At 45.0% G+C, this 25,072-nt stretch overlaps 1 protein-coding gene across 1 annotated transcript in view; it reads right to left on the bottom strand.

Annotated features, from left to right (window-relative positions):
- Positions 1–707: 707 nt before the first annotated feature.
- The window catches only part of PPP1R14C (protein phosphatase 1 regulatory inhibitor subunit 14C), a 69,998-nt gene continuing 45,633 nt past the window's right edge, over positions 708–25,072 (bottom strand). The window contains exons 2-4 of the mRNA XM_064158307.1: positions 12,977–13,060; positions 11,848–11,880; positions 708–2,037 (exon numbers count right to left, since the gene is read on the bottom strand). Of these exons, the coding sequence (XP_064014377.1) occupies positions 1,963–2,037; positions 11,848–11,880; positions 12,977–13,060 (192 nt within the window). The 3' untranslated portion in view covers positions 708–1,962. The remainder of the gene's footprint in view (positions 2,038–11,847; positions 11,881–12,976; positions 13,061–25,072) is intronic.

The following is a 25,072-nucleotide window of genomic DNA, read 5'->3' as shown; positions in this document are numbered from 1 at the left end:
TGCAAACATGTTAATTGAGGTCTGGCTACCCCAGATCCTCTACAAGGAGCACAGGTCCACGAGGCCATTTCCTTGGGGCAAGAGGTCATTCACATGGGCCCCTTAAAGACCCAGCGACATCCTGCTGCTAATGCTGATCACTGTAGTGGCAGATCCCAACAAAAACTGGGTGACACCACAAGCTCCCTCCCATTTTCCCAGAGCACAGATTTCACTTCTAAGGATACTTGAGTTATAACTTCAACAAGACACGAGATTTAAATCTAAGATGCTGCAGGCAAATCAATGAGTTGTTGGACGTCGCTGAGAATTCAGAGAGGTGCAGAAGGGAAGGGAGGTGGAGTGCTTGCTGAAACACTTCCTTCTGCTACACCTTCAGCAGAGAACCGAAATCCACCCAGTGTAAGTCGTCCTCTACATTCACTTCTGGTGAAAGGAAAAAAGGAAGTGGCAGCACTTACCTGATGGTTTCCAGGATTTTTTGCCCTCTCTCCCCTTTGAAGTGCTCCCACAGCACATGGAAGGGAGGCCTTTCAGAAGGGAAGCTGGCCACCAGGCAGCAGTAGTTTGAGTGATGGCTGGACACAATAAAGGCCAAATAGGGTCTATACAGCTGGGTTCCCATTTACTTACCACTTTGCAGGCTTCTTTTTTTGACAAGCAAGTCCATTTACCAACCTACTCAGCAACAGCAGTCTCGTAAAGTGTACATGTAACAAGTCACAAGTTCTTCCATTTATTTGAGTAAATATCTGGTAAATAAAATAATCAGTAAACATTACAAAATTAAACACATTAAAAAAGCTTGCCAGTGTACACAAAATCCACACACATGTATTTCTGTTGAAAAATAAAATATGTTCAGAGCACCCTTGATATAAAATGCCTGACTAGTGTCAGCTACCAGCATATGGTAGCTTATTGAACGCTTCTGTCGGGACATTTTTGGGATGGAGCAGGGATGTCTCTCCTGGTGGTGCTTTTAAAGGAGAGCCCAGGTTACAGTCTCCCCACTTCTAAGGCAGAGCCATAAACAAATAGTATAATGTTCTTTGCCTGTCTCAGTAGGCAAGGAATCTCCATTTGGTTAAGACCACTTCACTGAATGCAAGACAGTGCCTGTAATACATTTTGGTGGCACTGCCTTTCCTTCACAGTGAAGCAGCTTTTAAATGGTGATGGACATTTCTCTAGATATCACTGCAGGCCTTTATTCAGTATAGGTTAGCACAGTTCTAAGACACCATGAGGTGGACAAGAAATGATCTGGCAAAGCATCAAAGTCAGTTAAATAACTTCCAGTCTACAAATTAAGCCCTTAAAATTCCCACTTTTTGTATGCTGCAGTCTAAAGAAGGAGATATGATGAAATTCTTCACTGAGCTGCTTTAAGGGTATTTAGAAAACTGGCAGCACTGGTTTTAAGAATCTAAACTGGTACCTTCTGGTAACAAATTTGCAATAATCACCATTTAAATAATTTACTGTAACAAACTTTTCCTTCCATCCATGTGAAAACAGGATTCACAACCCACTTTATAATTTATGTACAGACAAGCACAAGAAATTTTGACACCCATGAGTTAAATGTACAACCAACTTTTAAAATGTTATCCAACTTGCTGCAAGGAGAAATATCCTAGTTCTGTAAATTTACAAGATCTTCTGCTTCACCAGGTAGGTTTGCTGCCCCTCATCTCTCATAACTCCTGGATTCTTCACTTGCTTCAGTAACCCTCTAGTGAAAGTAGAGCAGCATCCAAATTGTTGATACTCTTGGTTAAAAAAAAATTAGACACTTAAAAAAGAACCCTTAAAACACACACACAAAAAAAATTTCCTTGAGTCAAAACTGAATGAAATCAAAAGAAGGTTGTAGAGAAATACAACAATAAAGGTCTTGTATTCAAAGTCCCATTTCCCTTGCCATGTCTTTTACTGAGTGCTACTACTTTGAATTATTTATATACTCTTCTTTTGAGGGGGGCTGAGTTTCCTCATTCCTCTTATCCGAGTTAGCAGCTCTTTGATAAATTCCTAGGAATAAAGATCAGAAAATATGAGTAATTTTTAAGATCCCATAATACCATGATTTTGAGTTTAAAAAGGAAATCAAAGCAAACCATGCATTTTCATTTAAGCTTTCACTGCTAAGCTTGAATTTCTCTGGCCTGATCTCCAGGAATCTTAAATGCACATTCTCATCAGACAGCAACGGTGCAACAATTAGCTTTGCCTCTGCATCAGTGTTCAGGATTGGGTGCGAGTCCTCTCTCTGACCTTTACTACAAAGTGCCTTCTACCAACTGTGGAGTCAAGTCTCCAGCTGGGTACAGTGCAGATCATCATGGCAGACTTTCACAACTCAAGCCTACTCAGAGATCACCACTCTTGCCAAAGAGGTGTTTCTCTTATCACTTTCCTTGCTGGCACTAGCATCTTGGCTGGCTGTATACTCAGCTGAAACAGAAGACTCAACTGTTTTTCATCTTTTTATGCTATTTTCCAAGCTGGCTCAGTTCTCTGATCATGCTCTCAACGAAGCAAATACTTCTGCCAGTCTGAGGCAAGGCAGGAGCAATGAGTCAGAGGTAGCATCACTGGCTAATGTTAAAAAAGGTTGTACAGCTCAGCAAATGAGACTATTCTGGGGAAAAAAAAAGGAGTGTGGCCCACTCTTTATTCATAGTGATCTTTGCTAGGTCCAGCAGACATTCTCTTTGACACTGTAAGTCTGTTCTCTCACAGAGTTGCACCATCGTCTGAAACACGCTTTTTCTCCTAACAACTGCAGAGCATTCAAAGCTCTGTCACTCCTTTGCTATCAAATTGGGAGACTAACATTTACCCACAGTACTATATATGCATCTACAAAAAAGTTCTTAACGTGAAATCTAAACATGGAATGTGATTAAGGACTTGGGTTGATGTAAAAGGACAAAAAATGTAACTTCCTGGCAGAATGTCTGGGGCTAAAATTTCAATGAACAAGGTCACTACCTAAATGGCAATCCAGTTCAAAGAAGTCACACTGAAACACGTTATCTGGATGCTACACCATGCATTAATAAAGTCTCTGTCAATATGTATTTTAACTTGAGAAAGATGCCAGGTCTTTCTAGTTGGACAACAGTTCTGGCAGAGATCACCCCAGCCGAGCAATTTCCTTTCCTCATAGTTTATGCATGTCGTAGTATCATGGAATCAACCAGGTTGGAAAAGACCTCCTAGCTCAGCCAGTCCAACCTAGCACCCAGCTCTATCCAGTCAATTAGACCATGGCACTAAGTGCCCCATCCAGTCTTTTCTTGAACACCTCCAGAGATGGCGACTCCACACCTGCCTGGGGTCTTCACTGTATGTACTGTTGCACCATGGTTATTGTTGCACCAGCACTAGCTGTGGCTTCAACTACGAGCAGCAAGGGCAGGGCAGCAGATGTGTCAGTGTGGGTTACAAGCACACCCCAAGAACCTTTTATATTGTGGCAACCATTCCTGAGCTACCTAGGACAAGGTGGTACAGGAATACATCTCTGCATATCAGTACTGCACTTCCCACCTTGACAGACAGTCTAAAGAGATCACAAAAGCAGATTTGTTACAGATCTCAAACCTTCTTACTCCATCCTCTAGAAGCTATCCTCTTCTATACCAGCCACCACAACAATATCCACTCAACTTCTCAAGAGTACAGTACCTAGCCATTTAGAAGTTAAACTTTAGGACTTTTTTTTACTATCAAAGTCAAATGAAGCCCTGCAGTGAAACCACACAAAGAGTCTCTAGAAAGTGACTTCAGAATATTTTTATTTGGGATGAATGCAATCAGCACTGCCTCTCAACAGCCTTTCACATAAAAACTCCCCGTGCCAAAGCATCAGATTAAAACCACTTTGGAAAAGGAATGGGTTGAAGTTCAGTTTTTTCCCTCTGGAAGACTTTATTAGTCATTTGTTAAAGCCACAAATAGTCTACACCACATTCACTCATCATCAAGGCAGCAACAGGGCACTGCAACTGGAAACTGTCCAACTGATTCACAGAAGTTGAAAGTGAGAGCATTACAGGAAGGGGTATCTGACAGGGAAATCTGTGGTACTCTGCACCCACACGAGTTAACCCTGCTTGAGAGACATCTCTGCTATTTTTCTGTCCACTTCCTCCTACAACTCTGAAGAGTCTGAAGCAAATTTTCCCTGGATATGAAATGCAAACAGGGTCAGTTGCTTTTTTAATACATTACAGCTAGGGAGTGGAGCTCCCCTTAGACTCTGAAGCTGTACCACAAGTACACACCTTGAGTACTGTGTTCAGTTCTGGGCCCCCCAGTTTAGAAGGGACATTGAGATGCTTGAGCGTGTCCAGAGAAGGGCGACGAGGCTGGGGAGAGGCCTTGAGCACAGCCCTACGAGGAGAGGCTGAGGGAGCTGGGATTGGTTAGCCTGGAGAAGAGGAGGCTCAGGGGAGACCTTATTGCTGTCTACAACTACCTGAGGGGTGGTTGTGGCCAGGAGGAGGTTGCTCTCTTCTCTCAGGTGGCCAGCACCAGAACGAGAGGACACAGCCTCAGGCCACACCAGGGGAAATTTAGGCTGGAGGTGAGGAGAAAGTTCTTCACTGAGAGAGTCATTGGACACTGGAATGGGCTGCCTGGGGAGGTGGTGGAGTCACCGTCCCTGGGACAGATCAAGGCAAGGTCGGACATGGCACTTGGTGCCATGGTCTGGCCTTGAGCTCTGTGGTAAAGGGTTGGACTTGATGATCTATGAGGTCTCTTCCAACCCTGATGATACTGTGACACTGTGATACTGTGATCTTATGCAGAATAAGATATTTGCTTGAATGTATCAAGCAACTTTCACACCATCTATAAACTTGCTAGCGCTGCCAAGATATACCTAACTGTAGGGGCAGCCCTCTAAGCAGATCTGAGGTAATTAAGGGTATTCTTAAGGAAGAGGAAGGAGTTGTATTCACTTGAAGAAGTACATACAATAACTGGAAATGCTATATCCCCCAGGAGCTTTTTTCCCTGAAGTACCTGCAGTGCCAAGCAGCAAAACCCAAAAAGAGCATTTTGTATGTGTCAGATATTTCACCTAATGTAGTAGGGCTGCTGTGCACAACCCATGGGAGTGCAAACCACAGCACTGGTTAAGTACACTTCTGACTTAAGTATCACTTAATGGCACGTTGGAAGATGGTTTAATGGCCATGGTGGTCTTAGGTTGATGGTTGGACTTCACCAGTCCATGATCTTAGGAGGTCTTTTTCAATCAAAACACTTCTATGATTGTGTGTCTTCTTGGATTGTGTCCTTGAGTAGTCAATGACTTAAATCTCTGCTTGAATTCTCCAGAGAATAAGCACAACAATTTTACACAGTTTGTTTGGAAATCATACTGAAATTTGTTACTATTTAGAAGTTCCCAGCAAAGCAATTTTCTTCTATGATGTGACTTCACCTCCTTTTTCTCTCATTTTGCAGTTCTTGAAGTATTATGCTAACAAGATGGGCTGGATAGGTTTAATTCTGTCTGAGTGGGAGAGATCTCCAGCTCATTCACTTGAAACTTTGTATTATTTCTATGAGAAAAGAAACAAGCAAAGAAATCCCAAATCTGATTTATCAGTTCCTCCTCAAAGATTAGTTATCGGCAGATATTGTGTAACTCAGGTGTAGGTTAGAGGTTGTAGCCGGGAGGAGGTTGCTCTCTTCTCTCAGGTGGCCAGCACCAGAACAAGAGGACACAGCCTCAGGCTGCGCCAGGGGAAATTTAGGCTGGAGGTGAGGAGAAAGTTCTTCCCTGAGAGAGTCATTGGACACTGGAATGGGCTGCCCGGGGAGGTGGTGGAGTCGCCGTCCCTGGGGCTGTTCAAGGCAAGGTTGGACGTGGCACTTGGTGCCATGGTCTGGCCTTGAGCTCTGTGGTAAAGGGTTGGACTTGATGATCTATGAGGTCTCTTCCAACCTTGGTGACACTGTGATACTGTGATCTTTCCTTCAATAAATGTAACAGTTGCCCACTCACTGGACTTCTCTCCCACAGCAGCTTAAGAGTCTCCTTGTCATTTCTTCTGTTATCGCTTTGGCAGTCCCACCAGTAGAAGCTCTAATTGACATCACCCACAAATACAGACTTCCTCCAAAGCCCAGTCTAAATGGGTGGGCTTGCTAGTACCAGTAGCAGATACAATTACACAGTTCTAGCTACCCTTCTTCAAAGCATATGTCTTGACAAACCCTCATTGATTTCATGTCCACAACTGTCTTCCTACTCTAAATAAGAGTCTCCTTTCAGATACCAACATCCTATCATCAGGATCAAAGGTATTTTTAATTTCTTTGCTGTGTTCACTGCTAACATGAGACTCAAAATTCCCAATGCCCTACATTTTAGTTCTCCATTGCAGAGACAGAGCCAAGGCAGCAACTTGAAAAAGGTCTGAGTGCGATTTTTCCACAGGTGACACATGGCTCCAAGCAAAGCAATCGCCTGCACTGGCACATGGGCGATGCAGGATGACACTCTGCTCCCTGCTCTTTCTCAACCACAACAGTTCAGACCCAAGATTTGGTTAAGGCACTGATTTTGCACAGCATACCCTCTCAGTTTCTGCAGTCATAAAAACGAATTGCTGTTTTTTTCATCTCAAGCCTCACTTGATGCCAAGACTACATGACGTGTAGTGCCTTTGAATTAGGTAGGGTAGTAACAAAAGAGCTGAGGAAGCGGGGGAAGAAAGTGATGTAAATTACCTGAAGAATAGTTTCAGCAGTGTAATCCTGCACATGTCAAAGCACTGTCCCCATTTGAGATCCCAAAGCCTATTCTCTGAGTCAAGTCAACTTGAACAAGCACAACTTGTAACTTCTTTACTGTAAGGGTCCCAGAGCACTGGCACAGGCTCCCCAGGGAGGTTGTGGAGTCTCCTTCTCTGGAGACTTTCATGGCAGCCAGGAGGAAAGGGACCTGGGGGTACTGATAGACAGTTAGCTAAAGATGAGCCAGCAGTGTGCCCAGGTGGCCAAGAGAGCCAATGGCATCCTGGCCTGGATCAGAAACAGTGTGGCCAGTAGGACAAGGGAGATTATTCTTCCCCTGTACTCAGCACTGGTCAGGCCACACCTTGAGTGCTGTGTCCAGTTCTGGGACCCTCAATTCAAGAAGGATGTTGAGGTGCTGGAACATGCCAGAGAAGGGCAACAAAGCTGGTGAGGGGCCTGGAGCACAATTCCTATGAGGAGAGGCTGAGGGAGCTGGGCCTGTTTAGCCTGGAGAAGAGGAGGCTCAGGGGTGATGTTATTACTGTCTACAACTACCTGAAGGGGCATTGCAGCCAGGTGGGGGTGGCCTCTTCTCCCAGGTAACCAGCAACAGAACAAGGGGACACAGTCTCAAGTTGTGCCAGGGTAGGTATAGGCTGGATATTAGGAAGAAGTTCTTCACAGAGAGAGTGATTTCCCATTGGAATGGGCTGCCCAGGGAGGTGGTGGAGGCACCGTCCCTGGGGGTCTTCAAGAAAAGCCTGGCTGAGGCACTTAGTGCCATGGTCTAGTTCACTGGCTAGGGCTGGGTGCTAGGTTGGCCTGGATGATCTTGGAGGTCTCTTCCAACCTGGTTGATTCTATGATTCTATGATATGTTCCTCTGTGATCTGTGTTAGATAGTATTGTCCTGCTCCAGCATGGGGATTGGACTGGATGATCACTTTGGGTCCCTTCCAACCCCTAACATCCTATGATCCTACGAACTTAACTACATGCAGCAAGGAGAGCACGGCTCAGGTAAAAGGATGCGAAGTATAAATGCAAACCACACATTGCAATAGTTAACACCAATCAAAACATACTTTACAGTTTGTTAGTTACCAAATGTCCCTTAGCTACTGGCTTGTTCTGGGGTTTGTTTGTTTGTTTTACTATTTATGTTTATAGAAATAGCCTGGTTGTGTCTAGAAGTTAGTTTTAGTTTCTGGCACATTTTACAAACCTAACTTTTAACAAGTGAATGACACATCAGTCACATTCCTTATGAACCTTGATTAGCAACTCAACATTTTACTTTAAGGATCATCAACATAAACTTAAATAGCACACAGAAGTCATACTGTGTACACTTTCCTCGACTAATCTTTGCTTGCCTTGTTTGGGTAAACTAAATGACTCCACAACAAGGTTCCCATATCAAACATTTTTCCATGCCAACAGCCATAACTGCTACCTTAGGAAAGCTTTGACTATCTAAGAGCACATTCAATCATCTAGCTACAACTACCTGAGGGGAGGTTGTAGCCAGGAGGAGGTTGCTCTCTTCTCTCAGGTGGCCAGCACCAGAACAAGAGGACACAGCCTCAGGCTGCACCAGGGGAAATTTAGGCTTGAGGTGAGGAGAAAGTTCTTCACTGAGAGAGTCATTGGACACTGGAATGGGCTGCCCGGGGAGGTGGTGGAGTCGCCATCCCTGGAGCTGTTCAAGGCAGGATTGGACGTGGCACTTGGTGCCATGGTCTAGCCTTGAGCTCTGTGGTAAAGGGTTGGACTTGATGATCTGTGAGGTCTCTTCCAACCTTGCTGATACTGTGATACTGTGATATTTCCCTTAGAAAAACAGATTCTTAAGCAGTTTCTCAAAAGGCATCCACTGTCTTTAGCCAATTCATTAAAGAGGCTGAGAATTCCTTCTACCTCTCACATGACCTGGGTAACTCTGCTTCTGACAAGTCAGTCCACAGAACACACAAAAATCCTGCAGTCTTTCCTTAACCACTAGTTTTGAAGATGCTATGCAAAACAGACTTCACAAAAACAGTTTTTAACAACAAAAATAATGAAAAAATAAGCTTCAAGTTAAACTTTCTCCCTGCACTGTTTTTCCTTAAGTTCTGGGTAGCAGAGTCATCACATCACATAAACATTTCCCCAGTTAGGGATTACTGTCTTTTGCCAACCGGAGAACTCTTGATGCTAAAATCCCTATCATGTTTGACTGACTGGAGATGATGGCTCAGGCAAAATTCCATCAGCTTATATCCACTCTCCACAAATCTTCTAGAAATCCTTTCACTACCCAATTACCTCAATAGTTTTGAATGATCTGCAAACACAAAAGCATTGCAGATTCTCTAGGCAAGGTGTGGACCCTCATATAGCAAGTTTAAGCCAGCTCAAAAGCTGCTCCTAGAGATTTTTTTTAACCTGCTACATGCAGACTATTTTTAACTGACCTAAGTTAACAGTGCTGCAGTATTGCTGGGCTTATGCTACTGATGAAGAAGAAAAGCTGCTGCTGTGAAAACAGCCCTGGGAAATTACTCTTGTTCTGGCACTCATCCTCACAAAGCGTGGGTTAGGTACTCCTCAACAGTGGCTGGAGAGCAGTCAGGAGGAAAGGGACCTGGGGGTACTGATAGACAGTAAGCTGAAGATGAGCCAGCAGTGTGCCTAGGTGGCCAAGAGAGACAATGGCATCCTGGCCTGCATCAGGAACAGTGTGGCCAGTAGGTCAAGGGAGGTTATTCTGCCCCTGTACTCAGCACTGGTCAGACCACACCTTGAGTACTGTGTCCAGTTCTGGGCCCCTCAATTCAAGAAGGATGTTGAGGTGCTGGAACTTGTCCAGAGAAGGACCACGAAGCTGGCGAGGGGCCTGGAACACAAACCCTATGAGGAGAGGTTGAGGGAGCTGGGCCTGTTTAGCCTGGAGAAGAGGAGGCTCAGGGGTGATCTTATTACTGTCTACAACTACCTGAAGGGACATTGTAGCCAGGTGGGGGGTGGCCTCTTCTCCCAGGTAACCAGCAATAGAACAAGGGGACACGGTCTCAGGTTGTGCCAGGGTAGGTATAGGCTGGATGTTAGGAAGAAGTTCTTCACAGAGAGAGTGATTGGCATTGGAATGGGCTGCCCAGGGAGGTGGTGGAGGCACCGTCCCTGGAGGTGTTCAAGAAAAGCCTGGATGAGGCACTTAGTGCCATGGTCTGGTTGATTGGATAGGGCTGGGTGCTAGGTTGGACTGGATGATCTTGGAGGTCTCTTCCAACCTGGTTGATTCTATGATTCTATGATTCTAACTTGGCTATCTCCAAAGACCGACAAGGAAGATGGATATTATCCCAGGTAAAAGACCTATCTCTATCCCATCAGCAGATGACTAAAGAGACAATTCACAAGTCCAGTATTAAAATCTCACCATGATCCAAGTGCCTTGAAGGCAGTCAAACATGTATCCAACACGTTGTTTCCCAGAAACCGCCATGCCAACTTAATCTACAAACATGGCAAAAGTATTACCTACAGCTCTATGACAAAGGTTTCAAGTGGAACACTCACTAACATCTGTCACACACCCTCACCAGAGCTCTGAAGTTTGTCCTTGTGTTAGGTACCAAGCCTCAGAACTAAGACAAAAACATACATATCACATGTTCAGTGATAGGAAGAAGGACAATTATTTGACTCTCTTCATGTGTTTTCAGGTAACATGAGAGATAAAAGGTCACCACATGAATGGCTGCTAAATTCTTCCTAGCTTTTTCCTCCCACTTACTCATGGTCCCCACTGTGACAAGAACTATGTCAGGCTCCACACTCTGCATCAGTCCGTAAGTCGCCTCTTGCTGAGAGAAGGCTTACAGGATCATCTGTAGCAGAGCATTACTACAGTGAGACATCTGAAGACTTATTTTCTGGCCTGGCATCTCCATAATGAAAGATGTGTGCTATCTGCTGTAGAGAAACCAAGGTACAACACAGATCAAGCTATACAAGAGTTAAAATGCAGGTCTTTGAGTCAATTCCCTGCAGTTGTGCCAGTAACTGCAACAGCAAACCTGGAGAATTTCTCCAGTCTACCACAGGAACTGATACCACAGAAATAGAGAATAACATAAAAGCCCTAAAGAAAATATCTTATAGAAGTGTTCTACTTCTACCAGTTGTTCTTCCTGACAGTTTGACTATCCAGATGTTGAAGTGCTACAACTGCAGATGTTAGAGAGGAACCAAGCTATATGCAGTCTTGTTTCAAAAACCAAATACCTGGCTGCTAGTCATGCATAGCTGAAAGCTTTCTGACTAGAGGAATCCTTTAAGCCACCCACTCTATTAAATACTGAGCAGCCTCCACCAACTCCATAATTTGAACATAGAGGCTGACCCACAACCTGGACTTCCTTTCTTAAAATGAGTCCACCTTTTTGTTACAATATTTGCTCTTCCTAGTAAGCACACACTGCTACATGAGAGGTAGGCTGTATTTGTGCTGGGCACATCAATGGGTATTCAAGTTGAAAGTTGAGTACTGAACTTAATCCTGCTAGTTCAGGTTATACCACAGTTGTATGCAAGCCCAGCCACCAAAAAAAACAACCAACCAACTGACAAAAGGCTGAGCCACATATCTACAGACCAGTTCCCAGAATAAGTAACTTCACTCTCAGAGAAAAAATTAAATGCCTTCACACTGAAGAGCACACAGTCCCTCTCACAAGTTGGAATTTCATGCAAATATAGTAGTGTTGTAAACCCCCTTGTGAGAATTGTGTTTAGTTCTCCTGTAACGTGACAGATTTAAGCATCAGTGAAGTTAATAAGGACATTACAGAAAACAATATTGATACTTCAGGTGGGATGATCATTAGTCCCTCCACAGGACCCAGTCCTGTTCCTACTGTAGTCAAGTGACAAGCACAAAACATTGCCAGGGTGTAAATCCTCAAGCCCAGCAGTACCTCATTAATACTCCTGAATTGACTTCATCAGCAATATTTTGTAAAGGTTCCTTTAGCTTGAACATAGCTACACTTTGCACATGGGAATAGTATTTAAGAAAAGGCTTTTTACCTCTGTTGGTTTGTAGCAATCTACAAGAGTTTCCTAGAAGCAAAATATGAAAGTGTCAGTTCCAATACAGAATAACAAAGAATACAAACAAATCTACAGTGTGAAACCTACCAAAGAAGCAGCCAGAGAAAAGGAGCAAGAACCAGGAACCACTGGATGAAGACAACACTGAAAGCCAAGTGTTATAGCAAGTATCTTGCTCCTTAGGTGGAATGATTTGCAACAGGAGAGAAACAATGGCTTCCTCCTCCAGATTGGAAGTTACACAAATATCTTCCTCCAAGAAAAATAGAATCTAAAAGCACTTCTCCCAGTAAGACTCATGTGAAGGGTAGCTTTCTGGGAGGGCAACACCCCTTTGTAAAACAGAAATGCAGAATTTAGCTAGGTCAGGCACTGCTAGCAGGGCAGCTGCAGCAGCCAGTTTAGGCAGAAGCAAAGCTATTTGTGAATTCTGAGCAAACAGCCTGGGGCCATGCCCCATATCTCTGTGGCTGGGCAGTAGGCACTGAGAAAAGGCTGCCTACAGGCGCTGCCCTTCAGAGGTGGTGCATCTAAGTACCATGTCACCTCCCAGAAGTTAGCTGAGGGCAAACCACTGCTTTGTGATTCGTTTCCATCCTTTAGTGCATCTGAAAAGAGTATTAAGAGGGACTCTAGCTATGACAGACAAAGAAATCATTTCCAGTGTCCTAAGGACAAAGGAGGGTTGCCAGTCTATTTACATGCATGTGTACATCTTCTGCTGCAGTGAATCACAGAAATGATCTGGGCATCACAACTGCCTCTCAGCTACATATTTTTAGGTGACTGTTCTTTATTTTCCTATGCTTTCAGTTCTTTATTTTATATACTGGTAAAAACCAGAATGAATCTAACTTGTCTCAGCTCAGCTCCCTGTATTACTGCACTTTTTGGAACATTTTTTATTCCTGTTATCTCTTACCTTCCAGAAATGGTTTCTCCTAGAGGATTTTAATTACCTTTGTCCAGTCCAGTAGATTATACTAAACTCAGAACTAGACATCTCCCAGTTCTAATTCCACACTTACAGTGGTTTCAAACACAAAATATGGATCCAGATGCATTAAATCAACCACACTGATTTAAAATTAGAAAATAATATTACCTGTAATTTGAGAGCTCTCTCCTCTTCGTTGGCTGCATCAAGAAGGTCATCAATGTCAATTTCTACATCTGGCATCTCTTCCTCCTGAAAGGCAAAAATTCCCACTTAATCCAGAGGGATATGCTTTAACTAACCTCAAAAGCAGCCTAGTGATAGCACACAACCTCATCTGCCTGGAGTCAGATAAGAAGGAAACCAGCAAGGCCAGCATCAGGACAAGCTTTGGCCACACAGAAGGTGACAGCTTTAACCCATGCCCAGCAGCACAGGTCATGCTTTTCTCACAGTGCTGAGCAAGAGGCTGTAAAAGAGGTCAGGGAAGAAATGGATAAAAGCTGAAGCAAGTCACAGACTTGCTTTGAAAGCATTCTTAATCACTTATTGTATTACCCTATGGAAGATCTCCCTTGCCTGAAGTTGGCTTACAACATAGATTTCCCCTGAAGCACAAAGTCTAAGGCACAGAGTCACTTGGGAATGTTTTCAAACCTTCTCTGCCCATACACTTATCCATTTGCAACACCAACATGTCAGACACATTGCTCCCCGAGTCAGAACCACATATTTTGAAGGGCCCCTGAGCTCTGCCATCCCAAGGAGAATTCATCATCCACAAACATCATTGTTAGTTCATTTACAATTATGCAAAAAAATATTCTCCTGGCCACTTTTTGCATTTGCCCAGGGAGGTGGTGAAGTTGCCGTGCCTGGAGGTCTTCAAAAGCCTGGCTGAGGCACTTAGTGCCATGGTCTGGTTGACTGGCTAGGGCTGGGTGCTAGGATGGACTGGATGATCTTGGAGGTCTCTTCCAACCTGGTTGATTCTATGATTCTATGAAAAGGCACTTTGAAATGGTAAAGCAGCACCTTGCTGCACAGTCAAAAGACTCTGGTCTCAGCCTCTTCCCCACAATAAATCCCACCCTCACAGTATGAGGCCATGAACACACGGCTCCTCTGCCACACCTGACCCATCTAAGCCAGTGCATGGCCACTGCAAGAAGCTCCCAGTTTCCAAAGGGGAGGTGCCTCAGTTCTAATTTCAATTTCCAGAGACTCAGATAAATTTGATAGAACCAATAACAAATCTATAAAGTGCCCTTCCCTCTCCCCCTTCTTTCCCAAAAGAAAGGGCTGAGATAGAGAGGGAGAAAAGGTAAGCACACCCAAATAAATGACTCTCACTCGATTTGGAAGTTCAAAAGAAAAGTTTAACAATAACTTTAAAAGGTATCTGAGGTAGGGAAGTTACAAAGGTTAGGGAAGGGGAAAATAGCAAATACAAAATGCATAAATACAACCCAATTGTGATGGTGATGGCTTTGTCTGCCTTGTGGGTGATGGCCACGTGGTGAAACAAAGAGAACCCAGGAACTGATGGTAATGCTGGTATGCAGGGAGCAGAGTGTGCAGAGAGGGAGAGAGGGAGAGAGGGAGAGAGGGAAAGGGAGAAAGGGGGCGAGGGGGCGAGGGGGAGAGAGGGGGGGAGAGAGGGGGGAGGAGGGAGAGAGGGGGGGAGAGAGGGGGGAGGAGGGAGAGGCGGGGGAGAGAGGGGGGGAGGGGGAGAGAAAGAAAGTAAGTCCCCTTGCTTTTATGGGACAGGAAGGGGGAGTGGGCTAACCATCACCTGGTGGTGTTCAGACCCACCCCTGGGGAGGGGTCAAGACCACTTAGGGTCTAGCCCTGGAGGATTAACCCTATACAAATCAAGGGATACTGAAAACCCTATACAGGAGGATGGATTTGAGAGTTAGGGTGAAGGGACAAGACTGCTATGGCCAGCAGCAGTTGTCTTGTACCCCTTTAAAGAAGACCCTTTAAAGAAGAGTTTTGACCAAGAAAATGTGGTGGTTATAGCAGTTTGCAGAATTACAACAACTGTGAAACAGTTCAACAGCTCTAATAGCAGCTGCTACAGGTAACAGAAAAAAACCACTTGGTAAAAGAAGAATGCACACATTACCAAGTGTGCTAGTTTGAAGCAGGCTAGAATGTTGTGGTGAGAAGAACTAGATTACAGGCTGTGAAAGGAAAACAATGGTGATGTCTACTTTGCTCACAGGCTTGCTGAGAAGTATAGGAACAAGAAATAAAAACACAGATAAGACACTCACCATCTCTCTCACTGGGGCTGCTGGCTGAGCTGCATCTCTCTAACCTCACCCTCCAATTTGGACTAATCCACTTTGCTTCCTAACCCCCTGGCTGAACCTCCATTCTTCCTTGGGACTAGGGTAAGGTTGAGAGGGGTGGGGGGAAGGTGATGGGGCAGTTGGGAGCCCCTCCTGGGGACTCAGGTTTCTGGGAGGGCTGTTGTGTTTCTGTATTACCTTTTCCCTTGTCTATTTCTGTCTATAACTGTATCTACTGTAAATATCTGCTTGTATACTGTGCTAGCTGTAAATATAAGCTTCATTCATATTTCCAGAGCTGGCTGAGTCTAGTCTGGGTGATTTCTAAAGTGGAGGGGGGTGGGGAACACCCAAACCATCACACCAAGGAAGACAAATGAGCCTGAGTTGATCTAACAAAATTAAGCACCAACGCACCTAACAACTGCCTCTATCAGAAGCGCCAGCTAAAATGTCAACTGCTCAACATTTATTTGGGTGTGAGCACAGAAGTTGATTAGGGTAAAAGGAAGAAAACCATGAAGCTGCTTATTCCCCATCTCCAGAGGAAAATGTGCAAGAACACGATAGCACAGCCATGCAGGCTGTTCAATCCAATTAATAAAAACAGATGAAGCACATCCTTTGCCCAATTAGCAGGTTGACTCTTTGAGCCTGCATTTTAAGCAGAAAGGAAGTGTGGGCATTTGCTGAAATTAATCATAATAATGCTAGTTAATGTAACAATCTGGCAATAAAGGAGTTTCTACCCTAACGTTAGAGGCTTCTTAGAGCTGGGAGCAGGTGCTGATCTGTTGGAAGGTAGGAGAGCCCTGCAGAGGGACCTAGACAGGCTGGATGGGTGGGCAGAGGCCAATGGGATGAGATTTAACAAGGCCAAGTGCAGGGTTCTGCACTTTGGCCACAACAACCCCAAGCAGCACTACAGGCTGGGGACAGAGTGGCTGGAGAGCAGCCAGGAAGAAAGGGACCTGGGGGTGCTGGTAGATAGTAGGCTGAAGATGAGGCAGCAGTGTGCCCAGGTGGCCAAGAGAGCCAATGGCATCCTGGCCTGGATCAGGAACAGTGTGGCCAGTAGGACAAGGGAGGTTATTCTGCCCCTGTACTCAACACTGGTCAGGCCTCACCTTGAGTACTGTGTCCATTTCTGGGCTCCTCAATTCAAGAGAGATGTTGAGGTGCTGGAAGGTGTCCAGAGAAGGGTGACAAAGCTGGTGAGGGGCCTGGAACACAAACCCTATGAGGAGAGGCTGAGGGAGCTGGGGGTGTTTAGCTTGGAGAAGAGGAGGCTCAGGGGGGACCTCATTGCTGTCTACAACTACCTGAAGGGAGGTTGTAGCCAGGTGGGGGTTGGTCTTTTCTCCCAGGCAATCAGCAACAGAACAAGGGGACACAGTCTCAAGTTGTGCCAGGGGAAGTCTAGGCTGGATGTTAGGAGGAAGTTGTTGCCAGAGAGAGTGATTGGCATTGGAATGGGCTGCCCAGGGAGGTGGTGGAGGCACCGTCCCTGGAGGTGTTCAAGCAAAGCCTGGCTGAGGCACTTAGTGCCATGGTCTGGTTGAGTGGCTAGGGCTGGGTGCTAGGTTGGCCTGGATGATCTTGGAGGTCTCTTCCAACCTGGATGATTCTATGATTCTACAATAAGGGTAAAAGGAGACAAAAGAAGTCTTCTGCAGATTATACTCAGTAAAAGCTATCAGAACTGGAAAGCATAAAGATTTACACACAACAACAATACACTTACTTTGTAATTTACCATCCCAACTCTAATTTGCTTATCACACTTAAAACTCCAAATTCCCCAAATAGACAGTAAACTTCCTAAACCTTTCAGCAGCTCATTATAAATACTGTTAAGATAGGGTGCCTGCAGTTACCCTTAATAGCATGAACTTATCAAAATACATAGCCATGGACCTATGTAAATGCCAGTTGTGAATCTGTGTTCAGCACACTGGATTTTGTCAGATACACATTTTGAACTCTTGCCTGTCCAAGTTTTTCAGCTTGCTAGAATGCCAAAGTCAAAAGGCACCAGGGAGGTGGAATTCCCTAGAAGACAAAATGCTTTTTGTGATCACACTTCATTGAAGCTGAGCACTCCTGAAAGGTTAGGTTTACTCTGATTGGTATCAGAGGCACAGACATGCATTATGTAGTAAATAGGTGTAGCAGTTTAAAGCATTACAACTTCCCCAAATGCTATTTAGCCTTTAGCAGGGGTGCTCATAGCCCAAATGTATTACAGTATCACAGTATCACCAAGGTTGGAAGAGACCTCACAGATCATCAAGTCCAACCCTTTACCACAGAGCTCAAGGCCAGACCATGGCACCAAGTGCCACGTCCAATCCTGCCTTGCACAGCTCCAGGGACAGCGACTCCACCACCTCCCCGGGCAGCCCATTCCAGTGTCCAATGACTCTCTCAGTGAAGAACTTTCTCCTCACCTCAAGCCTAAATCTCCCCTGGCACAGCCTGAGGCTGTGTCCTCTCGTTCTGGTGCTGGCCACCTGAGAGAAGAGAGCAACCTCCTCCTGGCCACAACCTCCCCTCAGGTAGTTGTAGACAGCAATAAGGTCACCCCTGAGCCTCCTCTTCTCCAGGCTAACCAATCCCAGCTCCCTCAGCCTCTCCTCGTAGGGCTGTGCTCAAGGCCTCTCCCCAGCCTCGTCGCCCTTCTCTGGACACGCTCAAGCATCTCAATGTCCCTCCTAAACTGGGGGGCCCAGAACTGAACACAGCACTCAAGGTGTGGTCTAACCTGTGTAGAGTACAGGGGCAGAATGACCTCCCTGCTCCTGCTGGCCACACCATTCCTGATGCAGGCCAGGATCTCCAGAAATTGGTGATGTTTCTTTGTAAGACCCAGAGTAAAGAGCTGACAGTTTCTGAATATAATAGATGTGATGGTTTGGGTATTCCCTGCCCCGCCCCCCCCCCCTTAGAAATCACCCAGACTAGACTCAGCTGGCTCTGGAAATTGAATGAAGCTTATTGAATGAAGCTTGTATTTACAGCTAGCACAATATACAAGCAGATATTTCCAGTAGATACAGTTATAGACAGAAATAGACAAGGTAAAAGGTAACACAGAAACACAACAGCCCTCCCAGAAACCTGAGTCCCCAGGAGGGGCTCTCAACCACCCTTACACCTTCTCCCACCCCTCTCAACATTACCCCAGTCCCAGGGAAGAATGGAGGTTTGGCCAGGGGGGTTAGGAAGCAAAGTGGGATAGTCCAAAATGGAGGGTGAGGTTAGAGAGATGCAGCTCAGCCAGCAGCTCCAGTGAGAGTGGTTATCTAAAGTTTTTATTTCTTGTTCCTATACATCTCAGCAAGCCTGTGAGTGAAGTAGACATCACCCTTGTTTTCCTTTCACAGCCTATTATCTAGTCCTTCTCACCAAAACATTCTAGCTAGCTTCAAACTAGCACACTGAAACAGCTGAAGCCAAAGGGCTGAATTTTGCTGGGGCAGCTTAAGCACACTCTAGTCTACTGACCTTGGGGAAGGACCTCCACACTGCAAGAGTGGGTTTGACACTGTTACTAGTATTTACTAATTAAACAGTTATCTGAGGCTTTAAAACTCAAAGACCAATAGCTGCCTTATGGATGATTTCCCACTATAACTCAAACTCTCAACCTGCTATCCCTCATCCTCGCTGCCTATTCACTACCCTGCATCCCATGTGCAACACTGGGAAATGATGCAATCATTTTGCTTAGTTTTTACTTTAGGTTTTCACATTGGGGGATAAAGGAGAAATGCAGTAAGAAAAAGGTTAAAGCCATCATTTGTTTAGTGAGATAGGATGCAACTTCAAACAACAGCAAGAGAAAACCAAAGAAAAAGGAGGAAAAGACCACCATACAATCCAGATGTATGAAAGTCTCACACTGGATGAATTGGAGATTGCTCTCCAAATTCTGGAAGATGTCCAGCATAAGTGATCAAAATCCAACTAGAAAAAAATAGGACCAGATCTTCTAGAACTGTCCATTTAATAGATTAAATCAAGTACAGTTAGCATTAAACAAGTTCAGCTGCAGATATGGATGGCACTGCCCCAATGCAAGACAACGGTTTAAGTCTCCATGCCAAAAATCACTCAGAGTAGAAGTTCTTCTTATAGAAAAATGGGTGATGTTATGGATGGATTACACTTAGTAAAAGAATACTACTGAATAGTCACTTGTATGAAATAAAGGAAAAACCCATGTGCTCCTTATTTTAAAGCATTCCATTGATGTGGGGGTCTCACGGGTCAGGGTAAAAGGAGATAAAAATGAGAACAAGATGAAGAGTTTGAGTGATCAAAAATCATGAATGCAGAATCATAAAAAAGCCTCTTTCTGACTTAAAGCTGTTCCTAGTTAAGTGGAGAGTCAAGCTGCAACAGACAATATTGAAACAGAATTGTTTAGTCTGGAAGGTACCTCAAAGATCATGTAGTTCCAACCCCTCTGCCATGGACAGGGATGTCTCCTACTAGTTCAGGTTGGTCAGGGACCCATCCAGCATGGCTCTGAACACTTTCAGGATTGGAGCCTCCACTGCTTCTCTGGGCAACCTGTTTCAGTGCTTCACCACCTCCCTGGGGAAAAATTCTTCCACTTTGAAGGCACTCATCACTCCATGCCCTCGTACAAATTTCCTCTTCAGCTGTCCTGTAGGCTCCTTTCAAACGTCAAAAGGCTGCTAGAAGGTCTGCCTTCCCAGAGCCTTCCAGAAAGGGAAGGACACCAAGTGTTCACCCGTCAACAGAACAGCTTATGCAAGTTAGCACCCAGTGCATCTCCATCTACACGACGTGGCACGAATGGCTGGGTAAAATCAAGGCCATGGTCTTTTACCCCTAGAGCCAGGAGAGCACTGCGCCCATAGCCTTACACATGTGCCACTAGAGGGAGGTAACACTACAAACACAGCAGAGCCTCTGATGTTGCTGGTAGGACACGGAAAAGCCTTCCCAGACTTAGACTCAGGGCTGGAGGGCAGGAGCCTAACTTTTGTCCTCAAGCAACCATTGCCTTGTGCTCCTCTGTTAAAGACAAACCAACCCAAACACACCGACCCCGCTCCTCAGCTTTAAGAAGCGTGGGCACATGACAAGCACAAGTGAGAGGGCAGGCAAGATCCTTGATTAAAATTAGAACAGGTTCATAAACAGGCCACAGGTATTCCTGTAACAAAGTCTGCTCCCTGCTAAATTTCCATGGTCAGACATACCAGAGTGCCAACTAAGCTGCTGAAAGTCCCCATGCAGTGTGGAAAACTACCTTTTATTCCTTCCTGAAACATCAGGATGTCTCAACACCAGAAAGAGCTGAACTTGTACTCAACTGGGATACTCCAGCTGAGGCAAGCACCTACTGCACATCTCTTTGGATCAGATTATCTAAACTTGGACAAGTTTAGCATTAAACATTTCTGGGCTTAGTTGGGAAAATAAAAAGAGAGAGTCTGCTGGGAATGGAAGCAAGAATGGGAGGGTTACAAAGAACATGCCCAAGCAGGCAGAGATCAGGTTAAGAAAGCAACAGCACAGATAGCATTGAAATTGGCTAGGGACACAAAGGGGACCCAAAAGAATGTCTTCAGGTACATCATTGACAAAAGGAAGGTTAGAGAAGATGCAGGGCCTCTCCAGAAGGAAAATGGAGACCTGGTCACAAGGAATACAGAGAAGACTGAGGTACTCAATGACTACTTTGCCTCAGTCTTCTCTGGCAAGGGCTCAAGGTGCATTGCCCAAATCAAAAGGCAAAGGTAGAGGAATAGGAAAAGGAAGATCCACCCACTACAAGTGAAGGCCAGGTGCAAAACCATCTAAAGAACCTGAAGGTGCACAAGCCTACAGGGTCCAATGAGATGACGCCAAGCTGCATGGGCCAACTGGCCCACGGAGGGGCTCCCCCTGGAGGGAAGAGATGCCATCCAGAGAGACCTGGACAGCCTTAAGACACGGCCCCATGCCAACCTCATGAAGTTCAAGACAACCAAGTGTAAGGTCCTGCACCTGGGCCAGAGTAATCCCAAGCAAAAATATAGGCTGTGGAGAGAATCTATTGAGAGCAGTCTCGAGGAGAATCACTTGCAGGTGTTAGTTGATGAAAAACTCAGCATGAGCCAACAATGTGTGCTTGCAGCTCAGAAGACCAGCTGTGTCCTGGGCTTCATCAGAACAGGTGTGACCAGCAGGACAAGTGAGGTGATTTTCCCCCCTCTGTTTCCCTCTTGTGAGACTCCACCTCAAGGATTGCATCCAGTTTTGGGGACACCAACACAAGAAGGATGTTGAACTATTGGAGCAGCTCCATGAGGGCTACGAAGATGATCAGGTGGCTGAAGCACCTCCCCTATGGGAACAGCCTGTGAGAGTTGGAGCTGTTCAGCCTTGAGAAGAGAAGATTCCATGGAAACCATATGGAAGTCCTGCAGTATCTGAAAGAGGCCTACAAGAAAGCTGGGTAGATGTTTTACAAGGGCTTGTAATGATAGGACAAGGGGGAATGGCTTTAAGCTTGAGGAGGGCAGACTTAAGACTGGATATTAGGACAAAATTCTTTAGTGAGGGTGGCTGCACATGGAAGTTGTGGATGCCCCCTCCCTGGAGGTGTTCAAGGCTAGGCTGGAAGAGGCCTTGAGCAACCTGGTCAAGAGGAAGGTGTCCCTGCTCATTGCAGTGGGCCACTGTGTAGTTACACAATCTTTAAGATCCCTTCCAACCCAAACCATTCTATGACTCTATGAACATGCAAAAAAGAGACAGAGGAGGAAGATCCTGTAAAAGCAGCTTCTTAATGGCTGAGACCTGCATGAGTTTTGAAAGTTTAGGATCACTTATTCTTTTCTGAAGGCTATTAAAGGTGTTAAAGTTAGCCAAGAGAGGCACAAAGGAAGAGAGATGCAACTGAAATATAAGCCTCTAAGTATTTTGGCTTCCTTCATACCCATCACCATCCCCACTATCATTTCCTGCTATACAGGTAGCAGACCTTTCTGAGCAGTATGACCACTACTGGTGAGGGAAGGGCCCAAAGTTTAGAGTTTGCCTGCCTCCACAACAGAAAGTTTGGAGATAGTTAAAAGGTAAAGGGATGCAGTCAAAAATCAGGGACACGTTCCCTCTGCATTACATTATCTGACAACATAACTTGTCAATTAGTACCTTCCAGGCAAGCTGCCTGGGAAGTATAAATCATGAAGGTCAGTCAGGACAACCCCTGTACAAGGATGTAACCCTGGGCAAACTGGGACACTAATCCTGTTACATATCAATAGCCAAGAACAGCTGAGACTTCCTGACTTAGAAATTACAAAGGAAAATAGAATGCAAACCAAATTGATAACAGCTTCTGGGAAATCACTTAATTATATGGGTATCTGCATGTCCACATATGTGCCAGGAATCAGGCACAGCTGTAGCATCAGAATTCAAATGGAAATGAAAAACATACTAATAGGGAAATACTACACAACACGGAAAAAAACTCACTTAAAAGTCTAGTTAGGAACCTCATTAAAGCAATTAATGAGTGATATTTTCAATAAGCAGAGGAGGAGCACCCACTCCAGCCAAGTTCTTCCATCTCATTACCCAAGCCAGCTCTTTCTTCCTCTCAGTCACTGTAAACCATTGTTGTTTGTTTCGAGTTGGCACTACCGCAGATTGGCCTCTCCTCTTGGCTCTCAAGAAACTGTAGAGCAGATGAAGTAGACAGATGCTGTTCCAATTAAAAGTTCCTTTCAAAGAGTCAGCCTCTCTAAAACACTAAGCACAGCCTGAATTGGTGTAATAAAACAGCACAGAAGTACACCAAGATAGGAACGGCACAATCGTGGCAATTCAGTGACAGAAGCAGCAGCTCTGTTGTGCCCTCACTTCAGCTGGGGTGCTTCTGTCATCATGGAGCAGCCAGTGTTACAGGCAGAGATAAGAACATCACCTCTCAATACAGTACTTGTGAAAGTTCCCTTTATGGGCAAGCCTTTGTGAAACAGGATAAGGCACAAGCTCCCATATCCAGAGCATGGGTTCCCATCCAGCTTCCCTAAATACCTTCATCCTCTCCTAGAACACAAGCTTGCCTGCACTGACACTTGACACAGGCAGCTGCTGCCTCTGCAGATGCCACTGCAGTTTTGTCTTTTCTTCAATTAGAAGGTTAGATGACAGAAAGATGATGACAACACACCACAGTTTCCTCTGGACAAACTCATTACAAACACCAAATTCATGTCACCTGCTGAGGTCCTACATGTATGACATTTTACGGGGGGCGTGGGGTGTGCATGTGACAACTAACTGTGTCAGAAGTCAGCTGGAAAAGGGGGAAAGGCAAGATTAAGGTACAAAAAAGAGGCACAAGTTCTGCCAAACCATTCACTGAAGTTAGTCAGGGAAAGGCAGGCAGAGTCCATTTCAGAGTACAACGCAATACACAGAGGCTGTTCAAATAAGAGATTTCAGAGTTGGAGCAACAGAAATTCTGGTCTGCTCTCCTGCTACTGTCCTCTGCTGGACTGCAGACAGATGCTAAAGTGCCTTAGTGCCACATGGCTGTGCCAACCCAAGGCTTTGGGTAAAGCATGCTACTACTCTGCATACAATAAAAGTGCAAGTAGCTTAAAAAAAAATGCTCACTTGAAGCTAGCACTTCATAGCATTAGCAGTCTGCAATAGATAAAGTATGGACACTTCCATGAGCCATTTCACACCCAGGAGGGATGGCAATAGGATATTCACATGGAGGCAAGGGGCTCTCTCTAAACAGTAAAAGCCACTAAGACTCACTGTATGCTTCCACATCACTGTGATCACTACTGCCAGACACCACTGTGTTTACACAGACCAAACAAGAATGCTGTGGTGACCTAAGTCAAACAGTCTAAATTTGCCTCTGCAGAATGATAACGCTTGGTCCTCTTGCCCCAGTTCTCTGTTTTGCTTGCTAGCAGGACCACAAAATAGCTATTGAAAGAATAATGTGTCAGGAGAGCTAAACAGGAGTTTCATCACTCTTCAAACTCTGCCAGCTCAGTTGAGGCTGGGTTTGCCTTGCAGACACACTGCCTGCTGTTGGTCACCAACACACACTTCAAGTTTCCTTGGCTGGGAGGAAGACTTTCTGTGCTCTTTTAGAAGGCCATGCCTTTACACTTAGATGGCCTGAGAGCCAGCATGGGCTGGCTGCCACATTTTGCTGGCTGCATTCTCCCATCAGCAACAGGGAGGGAACTGTATATATAGGTGCAGCCTGAGACTCCACAAGCAGCACTGGAAGCTTGCACAGGCACCTCAGCCAATAAAGACAAATAATAGATGCTTTTATTTTCCTTCTCTCCATTTCCATCCAAAAATTCTTTCCCTTTCAATTTATGAAAAAAGAAAACAAAATTCTATGATGGCTAAGGAAGTAATTTGCAAAGAATCAACAGGAGTAACTTTTCCTCCAATTAGCTGCTAAATGGGTTTCCATAAAAGTAAATATTACACATACTACCTAACAGTTAGGGGCTTTCTAGTAAATTAATTTCTTGGTATCCTGTCTTCTAACAAGTTTTCAAAAGAGCCTATTATGTAGGCAACTCAAAATACTTGTCATGGGCCCTGAAGTTGCTATTTTTAGACTGGTATTTATCTGTTGCTTGAACGGGTGACTGAAACACTAGTCAGGGGTTACAGGCTTGCAGTGCCAACTCTGGTCTGTCCACACACAGTAGCTCTTGTATGAGCAGCTGTTTGGGAAGCATTTCCTCAGAGCTGCCATAAAGCATCCAACAGTGAAAAACCAAAAAAGGCTCAGTCTTGGAAAAGAAATCCCACACTGGCCAAACCCCACAGTTTAAGTCTTGCTAGGCTTGTGGCCCCATTGTTCATTTAAGTAATTTAATTCTGTTTGGAAATGGAACTTGAGTCAGATGCAACTTATTTACTCTCATTTTACTACATG

Source organism: Pogoniulus pusillus, chromosome 18 (assembly GCF_015220805.1).
Source record: "Pogoniulus pusillus isolate bPogPus1 chromosome 18, bPogPus1.pri, whole genome shotgun sequence".
Taxonomy (NCBI): Eukaryota; Metazoa; Chordata; class Aves; order Piciformes; family Lybiidae; genus Pogoniulus; species Pogoniulus pusillus.
This window is presented reverse-complemented; position numbering and strand designations above follow the sequence as displayed.